Source organism: Penicillium psychrosexuale (genome assembly GCF_028828465.1).
Source record: "Penicillium psychrosexuale strain IBT 29551 chromosome Unknown utg000004l, whole genome shotgun sequence".
NCBI classification, from domain to species: domain Eukaryota; kingdom Fungi; phylum Ascomycota; class Eurotiomycetes; order Eurotiales; family Aspergillaceae; genus Penicillium; species Penicillium psychrosexuale.
The window spans coordinates 1,607,758-1,630,731 of NW_026643189.1; the positions used below are offsets into that span (position 1 = coordinate 1,607,758).

At 50.7% G+C, this 22,974-nt stretch overlaps 10 protein-coding genes across 10 annotated transcripts; 3 read left to right on the plus strand and 7 right to left on the minus strand.

Moving 5' to 3' along the window:
• Positions 1–212: 212 nt before the first annotated feature.
• On the minus strand, positions 213–2,811 carry N7518_006423 (uncharacterized protein; the record flags this gene model as incomplete). Its single annotated transcript, XM_057187350.1, has 4 exons — positions 213–1,055; positions 1,112–2,362; positions 2,413–2,506; positions 2,564–2,811. The coding sequence occupies 4 exons, from the start codon at positions 2,809–2,811 to the stop codon at positions 213–215; spliced, it is 2,436 nt and encodes an 811-aa protein (XP_057039053.1).
• A 198-nt stretch (positions 2,812–3,009) lies between these two features.
• Positions 3,010–4,363, plus strand: N7518_006424 (methionyl-tRNA formyltransferase; the record flags this gene model as incomplete). Its single annotated transcript, XM_057187351.1, has 4 exons — positions 3,010–3,268; positions 3,327–3,397; positions 3,445–3,572; positions 3,631–4,363. 4 exons carry the CDS (start codon positions 3,010–3,012, stop codon positions 4,361–4,363), a joined length of 1,191 nt encoding a protein of 396 aa, XP_057039054.1.
• Positions 4,364–4,429: 66 nt separating this feature from the next.
• On the minus strand, positions 4,430–5,734 carry N7518_006425 (SDR family NAD(P)-dependent oxidoreductase; the record flags this gene model as incomplete). Its single annotated transcript, XM_057187352.1, has 10 exons — positions 4,430–4,449; positions 4,500–4,578; positions 4,638–4,700; positions 4,753–4,841; positions 4,898–4,949; positions 5,033–5,140; positions 5,196–5,258; positions 5,312–5,398; positions 5,477–5,621; positions 5,685–5,734. 10 exons carry the CDS (start codon positions 5,732–5,734, stop codon positions 4,430–4,432), a joined length of 756 nt encoding a protein of 251 aa, XP_057039055.1.
• Positions 5,735–6,231: 497 nt separating this feature from the next.
• Positions 6,232–7,117, minus strand: N7518_006426 (glycosyltransferase family protein; the record flags this gene model as incomplete). Its single annotated transcript, XM_057187353.1, has 2 exons — positions 6,232–6,972; positions 7,028–7,117. The coding sequence occupies 2 exons, from the start codon at positions 7,115–7,117 to the stop codon at positions 6,232–6,234; spliced, it is 831 nt and encodes a 276-aa protein (XP_057039056.1).
• A 316-nt stretch (positions 7,118–7,433) lies between these two features.
• On the plus strand, positions 7,434–10,209 carry N7518_006427 (uncharacterized protein; the record flags this gene model as incomplete). The annotated part of the gene is made up of 3 exons (XM_057187354.1): positions 7,434–7,559; positions 7,628–8,479; positions 8,527–10,209. 3 exons carry the CDS (start codon positions 7,434–7,436, stop codon positions 10,207–10,209), a joined length of 2,661 nt encoding a protein of 886 aa, XP_057039057.1.
• A 445-nt stretch (positions 10,210–10,654) lies between these two features.
• Positions 10,655–12,687, minus strand: N7518_006428 (sugar porter family MFS transporter; the record flags this gene model as incomplete). The annotated part of the gene is made up of 8 exons (XM_057187355.1): positions 10,655–10,794; positions 10,858–10,931; positions 10,985–11,415; positions 11,488–11,495; positions 11,553–12,097; positions 12,163–12,387; positions 12,451–12,527; positions 12,592–12,687. The coding sequence occupies 8 exons, from the start codon at positions 12,685–12,687 to the stop codon at positions 10,655–10,657; spliced, it is 1,596 nt and encodes a 531-aa protein (XP_057039058.1).
• A 660-nt stretch (positions 12,688–13,347) lies between these two features.
• N7518_006429 (glycoside hydrolase family 154 protein) lies at positions 13,348–15,449 on the minus strand (the record flags this gene model as incomplete). Its single annotated transcript, XM_057187356.1, has 3 exons — positions 13,348–14,507; positions 14,584–14,882; positions 14,968–15,449. The coding sequence occupies 3 exons, from the start codon at positions 15,447–15,449 to the stop codon at positions 13,348–13,350; spliced, it is 1,941 nt and encodes a 646-aa protein (XP_057039059.1).
• Positions 15,450–15,975: 526 nt separating this feature from the next.
• Positions 15,976–17,310, minus strand: N7518_006430 (putative lipoate--protein ligase; the record flags this gene model as incomplete). The annotated part of the gene is made up of 1 exon (XM_057187357.1): positions 15,976–17,310. One exon carries the CDS (start codon positions 17,308–17,310, stop codon positions 15,976–15,978), a length of 1,335 nt encoding a protein of 444 aa, XP_057039060.1.
• A 233-nt stretch (positions 17,311–17,543) lies between these two features.
• Positions 17,544–18,883, plus strand: N7518_006431 (bifunctional chorismate synthase/riboflavin reductase [NAD(P)H] ARO2; the record flags this gene model as incomplete). The annotated part of the gene is made up of 3 exons (XM_057187358.1): positions 17,544–17,578; positions 17,631–17,992; positions 18,054–18,883. 3 exons carry the CDS (start codon positions 17,544–17,546, stop codon positions 18,881–18,883), a joined length of 1,227 nt encoding a protein of 408 aa, XP_057039061.1.
• A 630-nt stretch (positions 18,884–19,513) lies between these two features.
• On the minus strand, positions 19,514–22,357 carry N7518_006432 (uncharacterized protein; the record flags this gene model as incomplete). The annotated part of the gene is made up of 1 exon (XM_057187359.1): positions 19,514–22,357. One exon carries the CDS (start codon positions 22,355–22,357, stop codon positions 19,514–19,516), a length of 2,844 nt encoding a protein of 947 aa, XP_057039062.1.
• Between the last annotated feature and the right edge of the window lie 617 nt (positions 22,358–22,974).

The following is a 22,974-nucleotide window of genomic DNA, read 5'->3' on the forward strand; positions in this document are numbered from 1 at the left end:
CATTTGTTTTTTACAGCTTATGCATGGTACTGTCTATTTCCATCTGATATGTGTACCTTGTCATGCGTACTGCGTACTCTGCGTAGCGAAGTGCCCCGTAAAGCTGTAAATATTTCAGTGCTTCCGACCACTAGAGTACTGCAACAATTTCGAGCTATGTTCGAATATCGTTGTTTATAGGGGCATATTGATTATAGAAGAACCCATCTCAACTACCGATTCAAACTCAGAAGACCCTCAATATAACGTCTAGCATCCATACCAAGCCCCTCAACCAGCTTCGACGGCGCCATATCCGCGGCACGGGAAGACCCCGTCAAGCCAGCGGAAGAAGATGCACCGCCTAGATCACGGAAGAAGCGAACGCCACTGCTGACACGGCCATGATTTGCCGGAGAAATGTAGTCGCTCGCTTTGCGGACGAGGAAGGCTTCCTGAGGTGGAGGAGCAGGTTGCGCTTGGGACTGACTTGCGGGGAAGGAGTCATCCTTGTTCGCTATGAATGAGAGGGTGGTGGATGAAGAATTGGTGGATAACGCGGTTGGAGTTTGGTTTGTGCTGTGTGGGATGCGGACCCAGACGACCCACCATCCGCGGTGGGTTTTGCTTGTGCGTTCAAGCTCCTGCGGGCGGGACCGTGTGTCTGTGTATGTTGATAGGAGGCAGTGGTGGATTGCTAGGCTTTCAACGCGGGACCATGGTGGCAGGGTTGATGATGGGGAAGGGGATGGAGAACGGGCTGGTGAGTTGGGTGGTTGGGTGGAGGAAGAAGTGGAGTCTACGCTGGGGATGTTGGGAATGGAGGAGCGGATGGTTAGGTTAGATGGGTCGTAGACTAGGTTGTAGACTGGTTGGGTTCGAGTGGAGAACCGTTTATTGGGGTCCGGAGAGCTCTCGGACATGGCAATTCGAGAGGCTGCCATTGTTGGGGATGTTGATGATAGAAGCGGTTTCCGAAGAGGACCGAGTTGGTGATGCATGCTTGAGTATAGCGATGGTGATGATAATGCTGGTGTTTCAGGATCAAAAAGGAATGTAAACATAAATGGTTGATGCTGGGGTGGTTATATTAGCAAGCTGATTTGCATGGAATAACGAGAAAATAACATACCACATATATCACGACTTGGAGCCTTGTCGGAGTAGTATCCGATCCATCTGCCAGGTGGACATGGAGAGTCCTCTGTACTATTCGAGTCTTCGGCTTGCCATTCTCCGAGTCGGGCTCTGGGCTTCCCTCTTCTAACTCATCCAATTTTTCTAGATCATCACGAGGCCCAAGAACGAAATGTCCCGAAGGACCGTTCCTCTTGCTGTTTCGATGTTTTACACCGGCCTGAGGTGATCGTATAGCACTAACGGGCTGACTTTTCGGGTTTGAGATGTTTGAATTGGATTCATCTTGTACTGGAGTAGGACTTTCAGGCGGCGTAGATGTCGACCTTGGAGAGAAACTCCAAGAGGAGCCATATCCAAGAGTGAGGTATTTCATGACCGTCTCTGTTGGAAACCCTATATATTCGCCGTTTTGCCCGGTGCGAAGTGGTGATGCCTCGTTCCTCGTTTCTGCTTGATTCTCCTCAAGGGGTTCTGGGAGTGGCTGTGGTGTTGCTATTATGAGCGGACGAGGTATACCTGGCTTAAAATTGTGATCCGGCGTGGACGGAGGGGCATCTTCCGAAATTTGCCTTCCACGTTGCTTTCGTGGTTTACGGCGACGCAGCGAGGTTGGGTCCCGCCCAACTCCATACGCAGAATCCCCAAACCGATAAATGCATTCCATCCAATGTGATATTTGCGCCAATGAGTGCCGAGAAAGAGCACCGACACCAGTAAATACCACACCGTCGGATGGTCGAGGGTCATTATCTGCCCCAAGCCATCGAGTTTGGTCATTTGACCCTGCAGATCCCTCGAACTGTGGGGATGGATCACCAAACCTGGAGACAACCAAGTCCACCAACCCGTCGATCCTTGTGACGAAGTCTTCAAGTACTTCTCTTTCCCCGCTGCCCCACTCTTCCTCCCCGACGCCGATCCCCAACTCTCCTCCCGCAGAGAGTTTGATGCCATTGTAGATATCGACAATTGGGTTTCCGGTCAACAGAAGCTCCCAATTCCACGCAAACTTCTCCCAGAAACGCTCAAGGAACAGACAGAATGTGGACCTGCCGACTTGATGGAGGATGTCGTCCAATTTGAAGTCGTGGTGCAGGAGGAATGCCGAATGGGCGCGACGTAATTGCTGGATTAGTAGAGGTGGCGGCCCCATCTCTCGCGACGAATAATGAAATGTGGGGGAGTCGGATGCTCCAGAGGATCTCTGGGCTGTATCGGTGCGAGTTCGGGTCAGGTCGATATGCTAGCTTAACATGAGCCTTTGTGATCTGTGACTTTATCTCAACCACTTACGGCAACAATCCACCAGTTCTTCTCCAGTTCAAGCAGAACGACCCGCGCTTTGTCCGTTTCAACATATTCTAGTGTCTTTCCAGCCGAGAAGTTACTGCATATTAAGCACGATTAGATTGGTTCATTTGCGGGGGTTTGCGGGGATGCCTACCTAGCAAAGTTGACCATGCCCTGCGCCAGACCTATCTGGCGCAACCTCTCATTCTCTTCATCTTCGAGGCATTTTTTTGCTTCGCCTTCTGATGTGGAGCCATCGATGCGCCGTGTATGGCTCGATTTAGAAGTATAGAACACGATCTGGTCCGCTATCGTCTCGTCGGTAGGTCCGAGGGTCGGGTTATAGATGGCAAGGTAGGAAAGTTGAGCTGGGATCACAAACTGATGATCGCTTTCAGACATCGCATCGTTGGATGGCGTTCACGGGTCGTACGTAGGTCGCAACGGACAGGCAACAACGGTAATGGTTGAAAGACTGATCCGAAGTGGGATCTGGATGGATGGATGTTGATATCACGTGCTTTATCGATAAGCTACTATGGAAGCTTCAACTTTCTCCCCTGATGGCTTCTCGACTTTTGGCAATTACCCACTAGAATCATGTGGATTATTCCAGGCCCAGGGAGCCTACATCTCTGCAAAAGACCCTTGGTCCTTCGAGGGCTTGTCTTTAGGTCATACGCTACCAAGACCTCCGATCCGCTCCGCATTCTCTTTTGCGGCTCCGATGAATTCAGTATCGCCCACTTGAAAGCTCTCCATGCTTATCAATTGAAACAGCCGGAGCGGATTTCCTCCATTGATGTCGTCTGTAGACCTGGAAAGAGGGTTGGGAGAGGACTGAAGCAAATTCGGGAAGGTTAGCTTCACTTTACGCTTCCTTGAATGACCGTGTTTCCTGATTCAATTTCCCTCAGTTCCGCTCAAAGCGGCCGCCTCTGCTCTCTCCCTTCCGATCCACGAGATTGATACATTCACTGGATGGACGGTAATACCAAAACTCAGCCCAACTGGTATTTTCGCTGACCGTGGTAGCCCCCAACCTCCCCGGACGGTCATATAAACTTGGTGATTGCTGTGTCATTCGGGCTTTTTGTTCCGCCGCGCATATTGAATGGTGCCAAGTATGGGGGCTTGAATGTGCACCCCTCGTTACTACCGAAGTATGTGATTGCTATATGTTCAGAATCCAGAAATAAGATAATTGACCTGATTGATTAGCTTCCGTGGTGCTGCACCGCTTCATCATACCCTTCTCGCCGGCGAGACCACCACTGGCGTTACGGTTCAGACCTTGCATCCAAAACATTTTGATCACGGAGTGATAGTATCACAGACACCGGCTCCCGGGTTCGACATCCCCAATCCAGATTTCTGCACCGTCCCCGAGTTGGTGGATTTCGTTGCACCGAAAGGAGCACAAATGCTCGTGGAAAGTATTGAAAAGGGATTATTCGTCCCTCCCATCTCAGTTGCCGGGGCCGAAAAGACTGGAGATTTGAAACACGCCCCAAAAATCACCCCAGAGGATCGACACATTAACTGGGCAAACTGGACCTTGGCAGATATCAACAGACGTAACCGAGTGATTGGGCCTCTCTGGAGCAAGGCCCTCTGTGCAAGCAATCCTGCGGATGGACCTCTGTCATTCCAACAGAAACGAGTCATCCTCACGAATATCGAGGAGGTTGACCCGCCTAAAGGATGTGATTCGTTCTCAATTCTCCCAGGTCTGCCGTTTACAAATGCTCCTCACCCCGTCGAGCCAAGGAAATCAAGGCAGCTATATGTTTTTACTGCCGATGGCAAGGTTCTGCGCATCAACCGAATGAAAGTGGAAGGCGAACAAGATGCAGAGGGTCTGCGAGCCGCTATAAAAGCTCGCATGTTCGGTGATCGAGCATTCCAGTATGAAGGCCGGGAGTTGACTCCCTTCCGCAACTCTCTTGTATAAATATGATAAATTTATGTGTACTATCACCTATATCTTAACCAATACGATTCCGTTTCCTCATTTCGATCAGATCCCAAAGCCGGAATCTAGAAGGATGGTCAGTTTCGATTCTACTCGCTGAACTTGAGACTCATACCAATTTGAACTGCTTGACCGGTTATAGAAGCATTCTTAGCCAATGTAACAAACATGTCCGCGCAGTCTTCTACCTCGGGCTATAGCGATTCATTAGCACACATGGTCCCTTCAAGTTGGCGAGACCATAATTGCTTACCGCTCGCTTGAGGGTTGTCGCATTTGTCCAGCCTTCGATTTGATCGGGCGAGAAGCGTTGACCCTGGGACGTTCTCAGTATTCATCGATCCTGGCATTGAGCATGTGCTACTTACCCATTCGGTGAGTAACAAGCCGGGGAGAATAGCATTGACGCGAATTTTCCCGCCTTGGCTCTTAGCAAGACACTTCATAAGATGGACAGCTAGGCGATGCAGAGTCAGTAATCGAACAGCGTGGTTTGTTGGAATGATAGCATACATGCTGCTTTCGAGACAGCATAAGGCAAGCTGCTGCCACTTGGCATGACGCCCTAGAAAGACCCCGCAAATCAGCATTCAATGTTTCTATAGCAGTAGACAGTTCAAGGCAATTTGACAAGTTTTGGTAGCTTACTGCAATCGAGGCTGTGATGAGGAAAACACCTCCTTCCGGGTTCGCATTGAACGTGGGCAAAGCTGCCTTGAACAGGTAAAGGCTGCTCTTTACATTAACTGACCAGCACTGATTCAATAGTCAGTCAAACCAAAGCTCCCACTACGGAGCACGCATTCGGTACCTTGTCCCAGTCTTCGTCGTCCATGGCATCAAGATCGCCAAAATTGGTCATTTTTGTCCACCCCTTCTCATGTATCAGCATTTTGTATCACAAGAGGAATTGATTGTATAACTCACAGCATTTGAGATAATAATATCCAAGCCGCCCAGCTTCTCAATCGTGGTTTTGACGGCGTTGATACAGTCATCTTTGACTCCGGCATCCTGTTTTCAAATGCAAGATCATGTCAGCGGCTTAACTTTAGAGAAACAGCCTATTTACATTGGATTTGAGTGCCTTACGCCTTGAATAACCACTGTCTTCACCCCATATTTGCTCGCAATGTCCGAGGCAAGCTTATCTGCAGTTTCTTTGCTGGACATATAGTTGATAGCAACGTTGCTTCCCTCAGAGGCGAATTTCTCAGCCGAAAGAGCACCTAACCCTCTGTTAAACGAGATTAGCTTATTGACCAGAGCATAGTTTCATGTTTTAATTGAAGATTCCTACCGGGAGCCACCGGTGATCAAAACATTGCGACCCGACAAAGAATAGGGCATGATGAGTAGGAGTTTATCTTTGAGATCAAGCTCTATTGCTTTGTTTCAAATGCAAGAGACAGATAGACACAAGATTGAAATAAATGAAAGGTTGAAGAGTTGCCGAGGAATATCCGATGCGGGGTAGGGCCGATCAGGTACATTTGACATTTTGATATTTGACGATCAACAGGCTGAGCTTCAAAGAATCAGAAAGTTTTATTGAGCTGGATCTTTCATCGCAGACAGCCACTTACATAGTGGCTATTTCCCCGGAACTTTCCTCAACTGAGAAGTTGCTTTTACGTCCATATTTGAGATTTCTAGATCTGCATTCAACAGTCCTATGATCATGAATTATGGACTTCTTACGCTACAGGGGTTAGGTCCCACATTGCCTGTCAATCGATTCATTTTTCACCTAGGTACCTACCTGGTGAGAACGTCATTTCTTATGATATCTGCAACAGATCAACGATAATGTTAAAATAGACCAAGCCGGTGTAAATACACGGCACTTAGATCACAAGCCACCCTGCATATTGCGTTCTCTTCATCCCCCACCAGGCCCGTCGTCCGGCCTGGGCAGGCCATTGAACAAGAAAACGGTCGGCCAGAGGCAACAGCAAGACACCAGAGGTACTAAGCGAGCTCACACGGGCCCACGATTCGATGTAAATAGTGCGCAGCTTTGGTGCCGATGTGAACGAGGAGACTGTTCGCAGACCCAGACACAAGGCAGCGCATTTGGCCAAACATAGAAAGAAACGAATGAGTTTTGCGCCTGCGACAACGCAGACTGCTGTAGCGGGACCGTTTGTAAGAATCAAATCAGGGTATAGCGAGTTGTATTCATTTGGGAGCCTTTGATCCGGGTGAAGTCCGCGAAGAACATTGAGACAAGCCCAGAAACATCGAAGCGTGGAAAATGGCGCGGTGAGATAGGATTGATGGACCCGTCGGGCACGGGGCACTGTGACAATAGTGTAGTTCTTGTTATGGGTGTGACCCTGAGAGTTTTGTACATGTTGAGCCTCGAAATCCCTGGCTTTGTCTGCGCTGAAGTTATCTCCGGAGCTCACGAGGTATGTCCGATACGTGTAGATTTGAGGGTCGAAATTCATGCGCTCGAGCATGTAGAGCATCTCAGCTGTGTGCCCACCACTTCCAAGTACTACCAACAGGTGGGTAGGAGATCCCCTTGGGCGACATTTGGAGGGAATGATATTCTGGGAAATCGTGAGAGAGATGAGTAGAACCTAGGAGAGATAGACAAGTTAGATTGATTCAATGGTACGAGTAAATAATACCCACGAGAAGAATGCTGGCCCCAAGTGCAATTGCCAGGACAAAACACCAAAGGAGCAGGCCGCTGAAGGATAAAGAAGCAAGAGAGAAGGACATCTTGGACTGCTGTTGTATGGCCTCAAGAGTTTGGTGAGACAGCCCGAGGATTTTAATGTAGCATTGTCATAAGAATGAAGCTGAAGAACAATAGAAAGAGAAAGAGAAACAACGCCAACAATGGCAAAAGGCAGTCGAGGGCAAGTCCGCAAGTGTAGATCTTTGGATAAATTGGAGTCGCGGTACTCCGTATATTTATACACGTCCCCCGCACGTGCAAGCTCCGACTTGTTTTATTTTCCTCTTTGGCATCCGGAACCCTCTCCCTTGTTTACACCAACGCTTTTACTTGTGTTTCTTTCCATGTTACTATGTCATGGCTTCTCTATTTTCTAAGCGTTTGACATGCTTTTATTGCGGGCAGCGGTCCGCTCGCTCTCATCGCGGGCCTGTTTGCAATTTCCGCTGTGAACATTGTGAGGCTGACAACTTCTTTGACGAGGTAGGTTCATTAAGAAATCGTTCCACTGGAATATACTCGGACTATGCTAATGACTGTTTTATAAAAAGAAAGGAGAAATTACAGACCCACCAGCTGTGGTCACCAACGCCTACGCGCCTGGCGCATCAGACTCACCCTTCGAATCGACTGACTTCGGTGGATCCCAGTTATTTTGCGCCAAATGTACTCGGAATCAGCATTTATTTACCAGCTCACTAGCTTCCTACTTTCCCCCCTCGGACGATCCCACCGATAGCGAATACGAACGCGGGTATGAGCAGTTCCGCAGAAGCCTAGAGGACCGGTACCCCCAGGTTTGCGAGTCTTGCGAACCCGTTGTGAAATCCCGTATCAGAAGAGCTGGCTACGAAGCGAAATCGGATCATCTCAGGCGCATGATGGATCAAAGCCGAGCAAACCGAGAATCACGACAGGCGAGGAACCGGAGCTGGAGAAGCTTGCTTCTTCTTGCGGGCGCACTTGCATATTGGGCTAGTATTGCTGGTCAGATAGCGTGGAATTTGACCAGTGTAGCTACCCTCTACCAACCCTCGCCAAATTTCGATTATTTACCCGAGACCGGACGACCTCCAATGGCACCCAATTCTGTGATCTCGTGCGTCAACCAGTCTATCCGTTCACAGCGCATTCCCAGTGAATGTTCCCCTGATCTAGCACCAACTGCCGGTCTGGCATTGGTCGCAGGTGCATTTTCGCTCTGGTGGAATCCGAAGCTGCGCATGAAGATAGACGGAATGCCCGGTAAATTCAGCGGTCTTGCAGAGTACTATCAAGCTCAACTCATCGTTATGGTGGTACGATGTGTTTTCTGGGCAGTGGTCAAGGATCCGTCTGCCAGTGGGCTAGAACCCAAACTGATTCCTGCCTTCCATGCCTTGATGATGGTTTTCACTATTCTGGTAAGTATGTTACTCTCCTTGAACTTTCCAGGCGCTAACTATGGTAGTCGGTTTTGTTCTCTCGATATGTTGTCAGCTACTCTAGTCGTCCACTCGTCAATTGGTCTGATAATAGCTGGGAAACTCAATTCGAAAGTCCTAAGGCGTCTTCATCTGTACTGCTCGAGTCACCTATGTCGACTCGCATCACAAGATCTGGCGGAACACCGAAGGCAAACATTGGTGGATTCCAGCAGCGCTTCCCAATTGATAAATTGGCCCAAGCCCAGGCTCAATCTCCGTCACCCGTCGAGCAGCCGCTTATGGTTGCCCCCAATCTTATGGATAATGATGGCATGGACTGGTCCCCATCTATTACCCATGACCTCCGACCGACCGTGACACGGCGAGATCAGCCGTCTGTGCTCGATGGTCCTCATCCATTCCAGGGGCAGATCCCAGCAGCCCCGATGCCTCCTGCGTGGAAGCTTCGCACCCAGACTTCAACAAAGCCTATCGAACAAGTGATTCAACCTAATCCCTTCCACCGCAGTCCTATCCAACCGCAAGGCCAATGGCAGCAAAAGCGTGCTGATGCTGAACCAGTGTTCAAGGAACCGAAATTTTTCCCTCCTCATGATCATGATACATCTACTGGGCTGGAAACGCTGTTTGACCGTGCCTTCAATCTCCAGCCCGATGCTGCGCAAGGACCTGGGTCCCAGCAACCGCGGAACAAGGGCTCGTGTGTCGATGCGACACAAAATCAGCTCTTTTATGGGTGTCTCCGACTAGGTCTGCTAGTCAGCTTCATTAGCGCATGGACTATCTCTCAGAATCACCAGGTCTTGATTCCAGGTAATTACGTGGAGATCGCTGCGCTAGGCGTGGCAAGCCTTGTTGCGGGGTTCGCTTTGATCACGATGGTAAAAAGGCCTCTTGTGCAATGGAATGGCATGGAGATTCTGATTTCTATCACCGAACTTGGTGTCGCTGTTCACATGGGGGCCCATTTACCCACAGTTTCGCTTAATCGGGACTACTTCGATCGCTACGGCAAACTGCTCCTTGTTTTCATGGCCGCACAGGAATCTATGAATGTATTGTCCTTCTACAATAAGGCTAAATCAGAAAGCCGGCAGCACTCAGAGTCTGTATCACCACAGCCACAGCCACAGCCACCGCGTCAGAGTCAACTGGGTGCCCTTGACTGGTCCGCAAGTCAATCTTCATCCAAGTCTACACCTGAACCTCGAGCCAGCAGTCCGCCTGTGCACCGATCATTCGAGTCACAGCTACCCGTTCCTCTACTTTCTTTTGGCGATACCGAGGCGGCCTCCAGTTTCTCTTCAGCATTACCTTCCGTGCCACAGTATGGGCTTGCCTCGTCTCGAAATGTCCACTCGTTCCCCCCTACCAACCAGAGCGTCTTCAATAAAAATAGAAACCCACATAGTTTCACTATGGAATCTTTGAAGCAAATCGAGCCTGTGTCTGATTATGAGCGAGACTCGGACACCGAGACTATCGCCACCACTACAACCACCGCCACAAATTTCACCAACCGCAACATTCGGTATGGGAATGACCCCGGTCTGGGTTCCAGTGCCTTTTATTCACCCCGACGGAATGGTCTCGGATCAGGCATGGGCGGTTTAAGCTTGGATGATGATCCCACTCCCCGCCGCATGACTCGCAGCCAGACCCAGCGTGGGCTACTTGGTCGCCGTCCGACCAACTACGTCCGATGATTTCTGTTTCATTTTACATTTATCCTTCCGTTCTTTTTTAAAATCCCCTTTTTGCTTCTTCGGTACCACTGACCATTCTATGCCCCTATCATTGCTTGCAGACTCGGACTCGCTACGGCGTTGATCGATTGAGCTAGTCGGTTGCTCTCTTTCTTTCTCTCTTTCTGTTTTTACTTTCGGTCTTCCGGTTTTGATTCAAGCGAATCTCATGAGTTCATAGCGCAGGCGAATGTTTCTTTTAGTTCGATATCGACGGGTTTAGCTGCCCTTCAAGGTGTTGGGACCGCTGTACATATCTTTCGAGAGGGTTGAACTACCCCGGTACTTTGATGATGTCTATGAAATTACGATGACAGATGTGAATACCCTTTGAAAAAATATTGATTTTGAATTTGATCCCTTACGTTCGTTCATTGAAGTTCCACATAGACTTAAACTAATATCCCTACTCATTCACCCTCTCAACATGCACCTTGGATGGCTTGTCCATTTCAGCGCCAATAGAAGCTCGCTCTGCATCGACATTCTTATGCTCCAGCAGCTGCGTAACGCCAAAGAGCTCATCCATCTTCTCAAGGGACAGACCTACAGGCACACACCGTAGTCAGCAAAAGACACCATTATATACTATCAAAGGACTCGACTCACCCTTCGTCTCCGGGATAAAGAACCACACAAAGACGCACATCGAGAAACAGAAGCACGAGAAGATAAGATACGTTCTGTACGGCCCAAAGTCAGCAAACTTACGATCTAAAGCACAAGCCAAACTCACCCATAACCATTAGCACCAACAGTGGCCAGCATATTCGGCACAGCCCTGGCAACAACAAAGTTAAACAGCCACTGCGTAGCAGCCCCAAAAGAAACATTCAGTGAGCGCAGCCTGGCAGTCGGGATCTCAGAGACGTAAATCCAGCAGACGGGCCCCCACCCAAATTGGAAGAATGCTGCGAACAGGAAAATGCACACCAGTGCAAAATACCCGGCCGGGATGACAGGTACGCCCTCAACTGGGGGCGCAATGCGCACGTACAGTCCAATGTACATCATTGCCAAACCCTGCGCGATCGAGGTCCACAGGAGGGAGCGGCGTCGGCCTAGTGAATCCGCTACGAATATTAGGAACACGCCGCAGCTAATCATCTTTACGATGCCGTAGACGCCGGTTGCGAAGAGGTTGGTTGCGTTGCCGGTTACGCCGAGCTGGAGAGGGGTGTAGTTAGCATCTGATTGTCTTCGCGGTTTTAGGGCTTAAATATAAAAATGCGCGCTCACGTTTTGAACTGCGGCTTGTTAGCTCAAGAATATCTCAACAGTTTATTGAGATAGTAGCAACATACAGATTTGGGGAGCATAATAGTTAATGGCATTAGTTCCAGTCATCTGTTGGCAAATCATCAAGACGATGGAGATAATCGCGCGCTTGCGATTACCCGGAATGAGCCACATCTCTTTCATCAAGTCCCAGAAGCCGGACCCAGCGACAAGTGCGCGCTCCTGTTCTAGCTGGGTGGCAATGGCCGCGAACTCCTCTTCCACGTACGGGTGGTTGGAGGGAAGATTGCGCACTTGGGAGAGAGTTGCGCGGGCTTCTTCCCACCGGTCTTGTTTGGCCAACCAGCGGGGAGACTCGTTGCACAACAACATACCGAAGAATAGGAGTATTGCGGGAAGACCTTGCATTGCCAGTGGAACGAGGTACATTGCGGGGCCCTCGATATTGAGCAGCGAGCCGTAATTGATCCAGAATGCAAGCATGATGCCCATTGTAATGAAGAGCTGGTATAGACCTGTTAGACCACCGCGGATTGCGCGCGGCGCATTCTCGGAGACGTAGAGTGGGTTGATCATGGATGCGGCGCCGACTCCGAAGCCAGTGATTAGTCTAGAGGTGTGGTTATTAGCTTGAAATAATGGGTGGAGGACTGGAGGCGGAATTATATGTCTTACCGTCCGATGTACATGACTTCGATGTGGCCGCTGGCTGCAGTTTGCATGACAATTCCGAGTATAGCCACCACCGCTGCGCCGATTAGGGCCATTCGTCTACCCCATTTCTCGGCTACCGGGGAGGCAACCAGAGCCCCAAAGAAACAACCTGCTTGAAGCGTGGATACGATATTGGCCGATAGATTTGCTGCCGCAACTTTGGAGATGTTCTCGAGGCCGTATGTCCTGCAGCAAGACACTGGTCAACATAGCTAGACACTAGCAGTCTATTGAGCAGAGATAACACACTTCTTGAATCCTGGCATAGTTAGAACTCCGCCAATAATACCGGAGTCCATGCCAAAAAGCATCCCGCCGAAACAGGCCTGGGAAGCATTAGCTCTGTAATCCTAGAGTTATTGCCATTGCGATCGCTAAGGAGAGACTGACCGAACAGGCAAGCATAAAGACCCTCCACCCATAGATCTCTTTAGGATCTTCTTTCATCGCCTCATTGTGAACAATCTTCTTTAGAAACCATGACATCTTGGATAGAAGCAAAAGGAGGCAAGTCAAGATGATCGCAGTGAATCCGAGGGGAGTAGCTAGCTTAAAAGTAATTCTCTGAGACTAGCTCATGACAAAGCTAAACTTTAGATGCCGTCGACTTTTGATATGCATATAAAAGAAGAGAAGAGACTATGACCACAAGCCTATGGGAGGTGTAATTCTAAGCCCAGTTGTCTTGGCCGGCCACCGAGCGGCCTATGGATAAAAGCAGTAACCCGAAATAAGGCGAGCAGACATGAATGAAAACTTCCACGAATACGAAGCAAGCCTGGCACGGGCTGCAGAAAGCTACTACAGCTCACATGGCTAGGGTGTTTGGGGGTTGATCCGAAGGTGATTCACGTGCTTTCAGATAGGAGTGCAGTTCCAGGGTAGTATTTCGTATGTGCTGATTTATCGGTGATATTCCGAGCCTGACAAATTACAGGACAATAGGTAGCTTTAGCCGAGAAAGAGAGAGGAGAAACTTCGAAGGCTTGAAGTTGTCGGCTGTTGATCTTACCCCGGACTGCGGGGAAACTCAAAATTTATGGCTAATCCCAATGCGGCAAAACAATCTAGAATAGGATGAGTCCTTGAAACCAGACTGATTCATTGCACGATATCAGATTGTAATGTCTTAATGTCTGCTAGGAATCAACTTCCTTCTGCACTTTCCATCCTCTTCCGTAACCACTCGGGAATAATTGGCTTCTTCTCCCAAGCTGCCTCCCAATCACGTTGACGGTCTGGCACAGCATAAACGGCTGAGACGAACCAGCAATCCTGGCCAGCTGCCAAGTCCACCGCAAGTGACGGCAAAAGCGTACGTCCGTGAATGATATTAGAGTTGGGATCAGCCAAGACGATCCGACCAACGCGCCCAATAGCCGAATGGAGCTCGGCGATGCCAACAGCTCCAGCCGACGAAACCACAAGTCCACTCCGGCTGTCATGCATCGTACCCTCAGAGTCATCTTCAGTCATAGTCCCCAAGGTACGACCATTATCACTGCGACATCCGTAAATAGCAAAGGCACCTTCGGAGGTCTGCAGAGCGCGACCGGTGCGCACATGGTGAGCGCGCAGATGCCAATTCTCGGTTTCTTCCGTTGGCGGAATTAGTATAGTCTCTATATCAACATCTGGCCATGGTTTCCAACCAGAGACAAGAATTGGCTGGCCATTGGGCTCGGGTTCCTCGAAACGCGCATCGAGCGCCAGCCGTCTAGTCTGCCAGATATCGCCGCCGTCGTCCGACAAGGCAAGCATGCTGTCTGGGGCATGCTGCTCCAGCTGGTAGCCACCCGTCGGAACCGAGTATCCAAAGGCAGAACTGTATGCAAACTTGCCATACTTGGCCTGTGTCGCTTTGAGGGGGTAGTGGCATGCTTGACCAGATGATAGTAGGAACGAGTGTCCCCCACGACGGATGGCAATATGTTTGGGGTATTTTAGGGCTACCACTTCGGGCAAAGAGGAACTCGGGTAGGGCTCCTCTTGCGCGGACCAGAAGGGGTGTGTCTCCGGTAGTGCCAGTGGAGTGAACGAGAGACAGCACCAGTACGGTGACCCGGGAGAATTGTAATTCTCCGTTAGGTACATGTTAGCATAAGAGTAGCCGAGACTCAAAGTGCCATCATTGTTAAAAATGTCATCCTGCGTAGACCACCACCGGAAGTGGCGAAGTATGATTCCCCTTACCACGCCCCATGTCAATGGTTCCGGCAATTCGACATCCGCGAAGCCTAATGCACCCCAAAATCCAACCATAGCAAATCGATAGGTCATAGAGCGTCCGAACGGGATGGCACTACCTATTTGCTTGTACTTCTAGTCAGGAGAAAGTCGCATCTTAAAAGAAGGGATCAGAAAGACCCGCCCGAGACGTACCGTTTAGATCGAAGTAGTGCACAAAATCTGTAGCATACTCCCGTGCCCGCTGACGATAGCGTTCAGCACGCTCAGGATCGAAGGCTCCCGCCAGCTTGGAATAAAGAAGCTGCAAGAACTGAATGGCGAATGAGCCCGAGTAGTAGTCCATCTGATGATGACTCTTAGGTCCATCGTTGCTCCATCCCCCTCCAACATGGAAGGTATCCAAATGGTCCATATCAGCCTCAATGCGAGACGAAGAGTATTCGGCGCCATTTTTTCTGAGGCCCAAGTTTGCAAAGACGCGGAACCATAGCCTACAGCCGTCCCAACCGTAATTAGCCGACTTATTCAGTCCACACCAACGAAAGACCCTACTGGGCAGATCGAGACATAACATACCAGTTCGTATTTGGCATCTCGCGCGCATTAATACTCGCCAACCATCTACCAACATTCCCCCTCTGCTTCTCCGTCAATGGATCCCAAAAGACATGAGGCGCAACAGCAAGCGCAAACCCAATCGGACACATCTCCACCATGCGCTGATCCATATCCTCGATATGGCCCCAGAACTCCGGGTGTTCGGGATCAGTCCCGTTGATGATTCCCTGGCGCCAGCGCTCGGCCTCGCCGTATTCATATCCGCCGCCCAACAGCGAGGCCAGGCCCCATAGCGGACGTGCGTATCCCTCGATCTGGGCGCCGCCTTCGTCGAATCGTGTCGTCGACGTACCTACTTTGACGCGTGTACCTCCTGGGGTAAAGAGGGGTACTAGCGGGCTGAGAATGGCGCAACATGCTTCTTGTAGGTCAGATCTGGTGCGGAAGGGGGACTTGCTGAAGGCCTGTGAGGGGGTTCGGCCGTTAGCGTGGATAGACATCGCAAGTCTGTAGGCCTGGAGGCTGTGGGGAATTTGTGTTGTTATGGTAGCTATTATTGATAGATTACTGCAGGTTTTATAGAGATTGACATCGGGTTAATCGCCGATTATTAGCTGTTTAATAGATAATTCATTCGGGGTTCGGGTGAATATGCCGACATATAGTAACACCCTGGACCTGAGGCCGTCGTGTGCAAATCGGAATTCGCTGAGAATGCCGATCCAGCCTGTTAGATCTGTGCGTAGTTTTGAGAGATCCTGGGGTTAGCGTGGGGTTTGGATTCAGCCGGTCGACGTAATGTGGGGAGATCATCAGTAATAAGAGGCCAGTTTGTTCGAAATAGGCTGATGAGAATCTGATAAGCGGGGGAATTATCGTCCACCAATGAAGGAAATAGGCTAAGCAACCAATAGTGTGGCTCTTGTCATATAGGATATCACATGGTATTATTGTTTGTACATAGGGCCCAACAGTACTCAATATATATACACGTCTCAATTGCATGACACCAATGCAATTGGACATCTAACCACCCAATAGGCCCCCCAAGAATCGGCCCAGCTCTTTCACAAGAGCATCATCGACTCCCTCGGTCTCACCAAGACTCTGTTTTAGGATCTCGGTCCACCGGGCCAGGGTAATTTCGTGCAGTTTCTGTCCGTTCAATGCGGAATGGACATGACTGGCTTGATCGGATGCGATGGACTCGTCAGACGAGACAGATATGTGGCTTTCGACAATAGCGCCATGTTGCAGACGGAGGAATGCACGAGTACTAGACGGAAGTGAGGAGGGAAGTGGCGGCCGTTCACGAGGATCTTCCTCGATGGGGTATGTTGAGAAAGTGAACCGCGGTGTTTGTGTGTACTTCCACTCCAACGACCGCAACTCGGCAATTCCTTTCCCAATGGCAGGCACCTGCTCGCCTTGTACATCTCCCACTGTACCAGCCACCCAAGAATCCCCAGCGAAGACTTCAGGTTCATTGGCATGAGCACGCCGTGCCCTGAGAACAGCATCGGGATGTACCTCGTAGAGCCGGGCAAACTGCTCGATCACACTCTGAACCACGCCCTGCATTGAAAAGAACGAGTCGGCCAACGCAGACGAGACATTCCCGACTGGAGAACGAACGCTTTCAACACCCTTGGCCTGGATATACGGGCGGGCGGATGATCGCAGGTACCGGCCAAGATCATGAATATTCGGGGAATCGAGCAAGCAAGTGCCATGATGGAGGGCTCGGTGTCGAGTAAGCTTAAACGCAGATCCAGAGATCTTGCGTGTCAGAGGCTCGTTGGGATCATTTTCCAATCCCTCTGCTCGGGCCATGACAATATCATGCCGCTCATTGACACTAGTGTTGGTAGCCCCGACCTGATGAAGTGCGCGCACCACCATCTCGGCATGCTTGTCGCGCGTAAATGAGGTCCGCGGGCATATAACGCTGTAATTCAGGTTGCCTTCATCGTGAAAGACAGCCCCGCCACCTGATCGCCGACGCACAAATACTGCAGCTTCGTCTTCTCCGGTCGTGCCGTTCCGGTCATTATGAAGTGCCCGGAGATCTGTCTCAAGCCATGGGTTCTGGTTGCGACCAATGACTACACATGGTCGATTGGCATAAAGGAATAAAACGGTGGACTCTGTCGGGGCATTTTCTAGTAGGAAGTGCTCGATCGAAAGGTTCACGTAGGGATCTGTTGATAGCGATTGGTAGATCTGGTGTAAAGAGGAAGGGCGGCTGGCGAGCTCGGCGAATTGGTGAGCGGGATATGACGAATTATGGCGGATCCAGCCATATTTAAGCGGATTAGTCCAAAGTGCCGAGGACGAGGAACATCCTCGGAGGGCGAGCATTGGAGCAAAGTGGAAGAGGTTATGATCGCATCACGAAAGTTATGGGCCGATAGTCGGTTGCGCTAGTCCCAGATAGGAATCTCAGCGATGAGTCGAATTCAATTTCCTTTTTTCTACTTGCGGTCAGCCATCACCATTGTTCTTCTTTCTTATTCTGCAGTTTTTATTGATCTCAAGGTCTTTGAACTTGTAACTTTCCTTCAATCCATTGCGACCATCTTTGAACGCCCATCATGTCGACGTGGGGTCAATATTTCCGTGTCACCACGTAGGTTACCCACCCCTCACAAAACACATCGTTACTGACACCCACGATTCAGTTATGGCGAGTCGCACTGTCGCTCCGTCGGCTGCATCGTCGACGGATGTCCTCCGGGATTGGAACTCACCGAGGCCGACATTCAGCCCCAAATGACCCGGCGCCGTCCTGGCCAAAGCGCTCTCACTACCCCGCGGGATGAGAAGGACCGAGTCGAGATCCAGTCAGGCACAGAGTTCGGTATCACTCTGGGTACACCAATTGCCATGGTCGTCCGAAATGAGGACCAGCGTCCCAAGGACTACGGCGGCAGCACAATGGACCTGTACCCTCGCCCTAGCCATGCCGACTTCACCTACCTTGAGAAGTACGGCGTCAAGGCCAGCAGCGGTGGTGGTCGCAGCAGCGCCCGTGAGACCATTGGTACGTCATGTGTAACTATCAACGCCAGAAACGATTACTCTCGCTAACCTAACTCCCACAGGCCGTGTCGCTGCCGGCGCCATCGCCGAGAAATTCCTCAGCCTGGCCCATAACATCGAAATCGTCGCCTTCGTCTCCTCCGTCGGCAACGAGCACCTCTTCCCTCCAACCCCCGAGCACCCCTCCCCCTCCACGAACCCAGAGTTCCTTAAGCTGATTGAGACGATTGACCGCAAAACCGTCGACTCCTTCTCGCCCATCCGATGCCCCGAAACCGCGGCTGCTGCGCGCATGACCAAAGTCATCGAGAAGTTCCGCGACAACCACGACAGCATCGGTGGAACCGTAACATGCGTGATCCGCAACGTGCCAGTGGGGCTAGGCGAGCCCTGCTTCGATAAGCTTGAAGCCAAGCTCGGCCACGCGATGCTCAGCATCCCCGCAACCAAGGGCTTCGAGATCGGCTCCGGCTTCGGCGGCTGCGAGGTCCCCGGCTCAATCCACAACGACCCCTTCGTCGTTAACACGTCCGAAACCGGCAGCCCCCGCCTCACCACCAAGACTAACAACTCTGGCGGTATCCAGGGTGGTATCTCCAACGGCGCGTCCATCTACTTCCGCGTCGCGTTCAAGCCCGCTGCTACTATCGGCCAGGCGCAGACCACTACTTCTTACAACGGTGAGGAGGGTGTCCTGGAGGCGAAGGGTCGTCATGATCCTTGCGTTACCCCCCGTGCTGTCCCTATTGTCGAGGCTATGTCGTCGCTGGTTATCATGGATGCACTCATGGCTCAGTATGCCCGCGAGGGTGCCAAGAACTTGCTTCCCCAGAAGGCTCAGACTATTCGTACTAGTCCTACTACCGCGCCCAATGGTGCTCCTTCGTTGTAGACGGGAGGAAACCTGACAATTTATATTAAAATGTTATACGCAAGCGTCATTAAGAAGGGTCACGTCTATGTCTATATACGTCTTTGATGTATGATGGAGCTACAAAAGTGTTATATAGATGCCATATTCATACATTTACCAATTTCGGGAGAATCTACAAAATTGTACGGAGTATAAGTACTATAGTTACACTCTAAAGGCTCGGGAAGCCTCAAAGCAAGACATCAATTTTGGACTCACTACCTAATCTAACAAGCGCTCACCCAGAAGCGAAGAATCACGAAAGAAAAAGGGAACACATGGATTCATCAGAAAAATCATTCTTATCTCAGAACGGCATCAAAATATCGCTGTGGATATCAAAACGACAGAAAACAGCAGCCACCCACAGAAGGCAGTGTGACAAAAAGTAAAGACTCCAAGCGAGAAAACCACAAACGCACGCTAAAGTTGTGTACAAACGACACAATGCAATGTAACACAGCACACCTCTAGGTGTCTCATAGATGTAGACACCAAACCCAGCCCACCTAACCAAAAAAAAGGACACAAAAGAACAAGTGAGAAGATAGAACCAAAAAAAAGAGAACAAGAAAATCAGGAGAAGAGAAAAGATGCCAGATCTCAGATCTAGGTACTAACCCTCCGGTTCCCAGTGCTCCAACTAACAGAGCGCTCAGACATACTATCAACATCGCCAGCAGTAGCATTAACGACACGAAGTTTCTCTCGAGGAACCGTGAAAGTTATCTGGACTCGCCGGCCCTCGGCAGCACCCTCTAGGTCCCAATCATGTACATCTTCCTCATCATCGCCGAAGCCAGCTTCGTTGCCTAGATATCCTGGTGCGCCGATAAAAAGATCATCGCGTGTAGACCGAGCAGTGTTAAACACATCGTCCGAGACTCGTTTACCCGCATTCCAGTCTTTGGCGCCCTGCTTACGGCGGAATAACTCTGCTGAAGCGCTGACTGCTCGGCGCGGAGAACTGGGGCCCGAGCCTGTGGATTGTTGGTCAGACCCGAGTAGCGTGCTGCGGCGGTCAATGCCGGAGGCCCGGTGCGCTGTGCTAGTGGTACTAGCACCGGAGTCTAGCTGGCTGTCGGGGCTGCGGCGGGTCATTGTGAGGGCTCGGCGCATGGTGTTCATTACCCAGTCGGCAGGTTTAGGCTTTGATTCTCGGGGCAGTTTTGAAGGGGATGAGGGTGGTGAGGGTGATGAGGGTGTGGTGGGGTCGAAGGCATCAAAGAGGAGGGACTCGTTCTCTGCCTGGCGATGGGACATGTTTGTCCGGGCTGTAGAGTAGGAATCCGCCGAAACAGAGTTTTCCGAGGGGGCTACGCCGTCTGGATCGCTGTGTACTGAGGCTGCGGCGAGGTATTCCAGTGACTGGTGTCCACTGCCCCAGCTCAGAGGTCGATCGACAAGGATGGCTCGTGCTTGGTTGACCTTGCCTACAGGTTGGGTGGACGCAAAGGAGAAGGTTGAGTTGTCTGACAGATTGGTGGCTGTTTGTTCGCTTTTTGTCGGGGACACGGGATCCACAGATCCAATATCCTTTCGCCGGCTGTAGAAAGGACCTAGGCCAACGCCGAAGATGGTGCTCCGAGGAGTTGCGTAGGGGGTGTCTGAGAAGGGATCTTCAGACTCCGTCGTCTTGGCCGTTGGTCTTGTTTCAGCTGGGGTGCTTGCCATGAGATGTTCTCGTAGGATCTCTTCATCTTCCTCGCGTTCATCAATAGGGTGGATATCACCAGTAGCATCACTCCACCGGTATTCGCTGTTTCGATATGAGAATGGCCTATTGCTCACTGGAGGTATCATGGGGGGTCGGTTATTTTTGGCTAGACTAGGAGGGTCCACCAACAGCCCAGTCCTCTCCGCCGTGCCTTCGCCCTGGACTTTCCAGCTGGGTCGTGTCGTCTGGCAGCGGTTTGCCGACCAAGGATACACGAGGGCATCCCTTGTTTGGCTCATTCCTGAGCCCCGAATACTGCTTGCTTGTGTTGTACAATCTCGACCCCAAAAGTGAGATCGTTCGGCCCCCAAAGCAAGTTCCCGTAGCTGCGAGTCTCGCTGGCTCTTTCCACGGCGCTTTCGGTGATAGTTCCATCCACATAAAACGATGGCTATAGCAACAGGGCATCCAATGCCCAGTCCAACCCCTAAGCCGGCCTTTTGGGACGATGAAAGCTTACCAGAATGGGGGAAAGCATTCGAGGAACTGGCTGCAGGGTTGCTGTAAGAAGTAACCCAACTGCTCGAAGTCACATTGTAGAGATAGACTCGTGGGTTGGACTGTGTAGTCGGTAATGCCCGTTTCGAAGACGATTTCGGGATAGTGTAGCCCCCAGAAATCATCATCACACCCCCAGGGAGCATTGCCGCTCCATGACCGAAGATGCCAGTACCCTCGGCGATTCCTAACTCTTCGGAAGAAGGTGCTGTCCAAATCCATTCAGTGGTTCCACCAAACCCTTCCGCAAGATCCAGAACTGCAAACTGCGGCTCAGCAGGGACAGTAATATCGCCCACCCAACCTCCAAACACAAACACTTTATTTCCATCTTCCGAGAGAACTGCAGTGTGACCGGAACGAGGCTCGATAGAAACGGTATCCCGAACAGTCAGCTCAGTCTTTGGCGTCGAATTCGAGATTGCAGAAACAAAGCTCCAGCTTTGCTGCGGCAGCGAGAAAATGGCGAGTTGCGACATGTTGAGGAACGCCTGCCTAGTATGACCACCAATAAACAAAAAATCCTGTTGTTTCCCCGTAGAACCGGCAGCATATGTAGGCTGAAGCGGCACGACGGCCATTCCGGCTTCAGCGATGGGCGGTGCGCGCTTGCCAGTAGTGGCAGCGGTGAACTTGGTGTTGTAGTAGGGACTCGGCCCTAACACGACCGTCGAGTGCGAATAGTTGGCTGCGGAGACCCATGTTTCGTCCGTGCTGTTCGCGAATGGACACATCCCACCAAAGGCGTACATGGAGCTCTCATCCTCGTTCCGGGATGCCGAATACGTGAACCCCGACGCCAGATAGTTCGGTGCGGTTTTCGCGTCGCTGGTGATAACTGGTAGTCTTTTCCAAGTCCCGTTGCCGACTGGGCTTTTGCTGTTTGGGTGGAATTCCCATAGTACCGGTTTATCGGATGCGCTGTGGCAGTTGCCCGAGTAGACTGTGATGAGCCCTTGGTCATTGATGGTGGAAATGAAAGTTGAGTTCTGATCAGAACTGTAGAATGGCGTGCTCTTCAGCAAAGTCTGATAGGATAAATTCTCGGCGTCGATACTGCTGGACAGGTTGAGGGAGACGAACTCGGTTCCGCCGGTGGAGCTAGGTCGGAGGATATACGCGAGGGAGTCATTGTGTTGTGGGGAAAGGAAGATAGAGGACGGGGTGTATGGGATTGCAGTAGAGGGACCGACGAGTGCAAGAAGCGCAAGCAGTCCCTTTGCCTTCCGATGCTTCATGCTGCTTGCGATCCGAGACAATCAGCAGCAGGGATACATTCCAAGATCGGCGAGCATGACATGCCACGCGAAGAAGAGTGTCTATTTTTGGACAGTGCAATGCAGATATTAAATTTGACAGGTGTCAACGTGGTCAACGTGAACGGTAATGAAAAGGTAGAAAGGTAAGGAGATATTGGAGGGGTAACATTGTCTTCAGTAAACAAGTTTATCATCAGACCTGGGTCTCGCCTGTTCTCTATATTAGACCAATCACCAATCACCCAAGAGTACCAAGAGTCACATTCATTTACTCGGCTTTGTTTGCTTGCACTAAACAAGGAAAGAGGGAACCTAAAGTGTTGCCGCGAGTCAGATCGACGGATTGACCTCGTTGCTGGGCAACGGCGAGGTGATTGCGTGTTTCCTCATGTTTTCAGGTAAACTCAAGAGCATCTCCTACATATGCAGCTATGTACATCAGGCAGTAGCATTAAATGTGATCTAATTAACTTGGCTTAATTTCTCTCAATTTTAGAATCCTTCGACGTTATTCAAATCTCCAAGTGGCCTTTAATAAAGCCGGTATATGTTTCAGACCACATCAATTCAATCGATCTATTACCAGATACGAGGGT